We start from the raw sequence: 5058 nt of genomic DNA on the forward strand, positions 1-5058 counted from the left end.
AATAGTTGGTTATCGATTAATATAGACGGAGAATCATTTTTATATAAACAATTCAAGTTAAAACGCGTTATACGGTGGGTCTTGGCTACCTTCGGCGCCGATTCCGGCGGCCGGAGGGTGGCCGGAAAAACGTGAGGTGGGGGATGGACGAGATAGGGTTGGGTTTTTGATTTAAGATTATTATAATAATATAATTAATATAAAAGTTACAGTTTAACCTTTAAAGTTTAATAAACCTATTAAATGGATTTTAAATACTTTTAAGTCAATATTAGTTTTCAAGTTTTACACTTTTAACACTTAAACTTTGTAAAATATTTTTCATGAGTTTTCGGTTTTGGAAATCTTTCGTGTTTTTAACTAGGTTATCGATAGGAATCGGGGTTTCACAAATACTTGAATAACACGAACATAAAACAATGAACCTTAAATGTCGGGAACACTTTTATTAACGATAATTAATACAATAAATGACCCAACGGGTCGGGTTAACAAATACAAATACGAATTGAAAATTGACGAATGTCACAGCATCAAATGAGTGATTCCCTTAAATCACTTACCAAAAGACGGAAATCGGCTAGCGAAGGGTTCTGGTGGTGACGACGAAGGATGATCAACAGTAGGTCCTTATGGTCATTGGGGTAGTAAGGCTTTATACAATTTGGGTCTAAATCACAATAGTACGTGTACAAGTTATATACTGATAATTATTGTTTTTGTTAAAATCTAAAAATGCATAAATTTATAATTTCTTTTTATGGATTCATCGTCCTTTTATGGCGGGAATACAATCGTTTTAGTATCGAAACGACTTTAATAAGAAGTGTAGAACTTAATAATTGTAAGCCCACATAAAAAAATAGCTTAGTCAAAATATTAAACTTGAAATTGGAGGGGTGCGCCAGGCCATGGTGGTAGTGTGAGACCATGGCGACGTATGAAGACCCAAGCAGCAAGCTACTTTGACGGATCTTCCCCCATAAAAAATAAGATTAATATCAAGTGAGCCGATGGCTCACATATCAGATATTAAACTGATAAGAACAGATACTACACTTGATCTTAGCCAAAAGGCCGAGAAAGGTATGCTATTCTTAGCTCTGGGCCTTTGTTTTTATAGTAAACTTCCCCCTTGTCTGTTACTTCACTCAGCCGATGTGGGATGCAAACTTTTCCTTTCATAAAACAAAAAACTCTAACCAGCAAAACTATCAATTTGATTTACCAATCTCTGACGTTTTTATTAATCTACCTTGTCCATAATCAACGTAAATTTCTTGGAGATTTACCATTTACGTCTGCAGACGGTCTGCTCATCTTAATAATGGCCCAACAGAGAATGATGGTGCTTGGGTCTTATAGTTATACTTGTGAATTCGATAATGAAGTTAACAAGTGTGATTATTAGGTTAGATTACTAGTACTAATGACATGAAAAGTTCTATACACAATTTATTAATTACTTTTATCCATCACATGCAGATTATATATGTTTCATTGATTATGTTAACAAGTTTCACCCTTCAGGATACTACTCAAATTGTACTTTAGAGGCAGCATTTTGAAAGTAACTAATTGTATTCTAAAGCTTCGGATGGTACCAAAATTCAAACCAAACCGAATTCGAATTCATTTGTCTGGAATTCAGAATCAGTCATCGAATCAAGTTGTAAATTTGTGAGTTTCTGTTATCGAATCAAGTTATGAATTTGTGGGGTTTGAATCGAACTGAACAGTCCCGAATGTCGAATTCATATTACATGTGTATTCCCAATATATGAAATATAGTGTTTTGTTTGAATCAACCCGAATCAGTTTTCCCAAATTTGTATAACCAGACACCAAGGAATTCCAACCTAATGTATCCATTTATAGGTGATGTGCATTATATGAAGTCTAGGAGAGAATCAATAGTAAGTAAAAGCACCCTATCTCTTCAACAAATTACCATTGATTCACATGTGAGACTCACTTTACCCCAACTTCTTTTGGAATCTAATGTTTTAAACTGAGTTTACCAAACCCTCATTATTGAGAAAGAAAGGATGATCAAACTTGTCCCCATCAACCATCCAAATTGAATCTGTTGACTACCTGAATGGGCAAACCTTTTCTTGAATCCTCTTCCTTTTGCTGCTGCTGTTGTTGATGTAGACGCTTCTGTAGCTGGGGCTGGTGCAGGACCGTTGTCTGAGGCTATACACTCTCCAAATTGCATCTTTGCCTGCAAATACATTCAACAATATTATCTACTCATATGTTTTCTATCTTTGTTGTTTTCTCCACTTCATATTAATGATGCTAATCATTGTTTCCAGAATCGGACCGCGAACAAGCTATGTAACCGGTTTGATTGTGTATTTGAATCGTCCTGTTTGAACCAGTCTACCGGATTTCAATCTTTTTATGTTATTTTTCCTTCAAATTTTATTTAGTGGTGTGAACGAGCCAAGCCAACTAGTGAGCCTTAAATAAGCTTGTTTAATAAAAGAACACAAGCTGGATCGCGAGCCTAAATTGGGCTCTGGTAAGTCAAAACGAGCTCAGCTCAAGCTCGGCTCGGCCCGTTTGCGCTCCTAGGTCCATTTACTACATCAACTCAATATTTTATTTATTTAAATCTTCGTAATTTACTAATACCATTCCACATCAAAACATTAAATAGTTTCATAGTTTGTTTGAAATTAGTTTTATATGTAGTTTAAGTTTATTAATGATCCGACTAGTGAACTGATAAGGTGACCGGTTTAGTTATGGAAACATTGATGCAAAGAAAATGAAAGCATACTCTGCATGAGTCGATGTTGTTACAACCGCAAACTAGCTGCCCACTAGCAAAATCTACAGCAGCGCGTGGACCTTCACCGTCACTCCTCTAAACATTTCAATAACATGTATAAGTGAGTTGATTTTATTCGATGTTCGGTGAAGATTATTATTATCGAAAATACCTTGTAGAAGTCAACAGAAATGAAATTAGGCCATCGTTCACCAGCAGCATCATGGCAAGTGTTCATCATGGTCATCAATGGAGCAGAATTGTGCTGGCAAGATTCAATCATATCCGGGGTGTCAGGGAAGTGGTTCAACAGAACCAAAGATCTTGATCTAGTGTTCATAGCAGCTGACTCAGCACGGTTGGGGCAAGACCCATTTTTCATTCCATCAGATCCATCTGCAGTTTACAGAATTCATTAACAAACACATACATATTGAAAAATTTTGATAAAGTTGAGATTAAGAGTTAACACTTACACTGATTCTCAACCAAGTATCTCCACACATAAGCAATACCTTCGGAAGCTTCTTTAGAAGACTTAGTTGTAAATACTACCAACCGTTGATTATCCTCGATCATGGTGTCAACTGTAGGCCAGTTACTACCGTTGGTTGGCATTCGAGATACCGGAAACCAAAACTTGCCCAGACCAGAAGCTTTAAAGACCTTGGTTAGACCACTTTGTGAGGTAACATAGTCTTCAATGATTATGGTGACTATTTCTGTAGGATTTGCTTCTAGAAAAGCTTCAACCTCTTTCAGAACATTGATTGCAGGTTGCTGATGAAGTTAAATAATATGTTTGGATTTCAAAGGATATCAAAACAATACATAGTGATTACAGGCGACAAGAGTAGTACTAGAAATACTTACAAAAGCTGTGTAGTTGAAGCATCTCCCATGAAAGGAGTGACATAACCAAATATCATTCTCAAAGTCATACATATCGAGCATCAGACCTCTCACGCCATTCTGCAAAATCAGCAAGAACAAATATTTTGCTTAAACAATACAAGGTATACATAGTAAGAACAATATCCGTTCAAGGAACAAACCATAGGCAATATTTTTGTATATAAAAACTGTACTAGAAGAATTTGACCCGCTGAAATTTAATATATCATCTTAACTACAACAAACATGAGATTCTGGATTCAATTCTAATGGGATGTTCTATTTTTGATAAGAAATAGTAGTTTTTAACCATTGGCAAGTCTATAGAAAAGTGATACAAGCAACAAATGTAGGTCACTAGGTCCACTGAGATATTCAGTCTTGTAGTGTTCTACCATACAAGGCAAATTTTCCACTCTTTATTATATGCCAATTTTGGTTGTTAACTGCATATTAATCTAAAGTTGATTAAACTTAAGGATGCACAAGGTCAATTGATTCTTAGGCAACAAAGCTTCTACAATGTTGGCTGGAAGCCTGGAAAATAAATACAGTTGTTTTAACTTTTAAGGCAAGTTCTCAGATCTCAGTTCTAAATTGGCATAGATTCCTAATGTAATTCATGGCCACTTAATCTATTTCTTGTTGCTACTGAAAAATATTCGATGTTATACCAGTTTCTAAGTACAATTTTCACAGTATTGGACATTATTAGAGATTATTCTAGTGATGCAGCGTTTATTAAGTTAATCGAAGCACTTTCGATCGTTCAGAACAGTAATCAATCAATCATACGCGATCAACTAATCTATTGCAATTTAGCGTGTGAGTGTGTGACTGATAGAGAGAAACGAAAAGCATACTCCGAGCTGAGCAGTAATGGAATCCTGCTGGTTCATCGGAGCTAAAAGCACAGCGCCTGTATCCGACTTATGTCCAATTCTAGCAAACGAATTGTGAGTCATCAACCACGAGTACCGATTGAACGGCAATCCTCTCACCTAAAACAATTCACATCGATAAACACTTCAACACTCTCATTTTCAGTCATAAACATTAGCATAATATACCTTACGAACAGGACTATGAGGCTGAATGCGAACACACCGGAGCGGAACGGTGCCGTTTCCAGTACACGTTCCGCATTGTGATCCAGAGTCACAGCTCTTATCGTTGACGCAAATTTCTCCTTCCTGTTAGTTTCAAATCACAATTAATCCGATTAAATTATCCGCAAACAGATAAACAAACAGTTGATGATTAGTTTCGGAATTGACCTTGAGTGCCGAAGACACTGTGAACAGAAACGTTGCGGTGAATAGAGTTGCAAATAACGCATTCAACGAGAAACTGATTCTCTGCGAGCATTCGAGTATGTGCAT

At 36.3% G+C, this 5058-nt stretch overlaps 1 protein-coding gene and 1 non-coding gene across 2 annotated transcripts; both read right to left on the reverse strand.

The window, feature by feature from the left end:
• Positions 1-894: 894 nt before the first annotated feature.
• On the reverse strand, positions 895-1090 carry LOC143621641 (U2 spliceosomal RNA). The gene has a single exon (XR_013151571.1). It is a non-coding gene; the product is annotated as a U2 spliceosomal RNA (small nuclear RNA).
• Positions 1091-1986: 896 nt separating this feature from the next.
• LOC143621582 (PI-PLC X domain-containing protein At5g67130-like) lies at positions 1987-5058 on the reverse strand. Its single transcript, XM_077092951.1, has 8 exons — positions 4954-5058; positions 4747-4869; positions 4540-4677; positions 3656-3754; positions 3259-3562; positions 2955-3178; positions 2792-2878; positions 1987-2227 (listed from the first exon to the last, which is right to left on the reverse strand). Exons 1-8 carry the CDS (start codon positions 5056-5058, stop codon positions 2018-2020), a joined length of 1290 nt encoding a protein of 429 aa, XP_076949066.1. The 3' UTR covers positions 1987-2017.

Source organism: Bidens hawaiensis, unplaced genomic scaffold (assembly GCF_021521415.1).
Source record: "Bidens hawaiensis isolate Kalapana, Puna unplaced genomic scaffold, B.hawaiensis_p1.1 tig00002922_1, whole genome shotgun sequence".
NCBI classification, from domain to species: Eukaryota; Viridiplantae; Streptophyta; class Magnoliopsida; order Asterales; family Asteraceae; genus Bidens; species Bidens hawaiensis.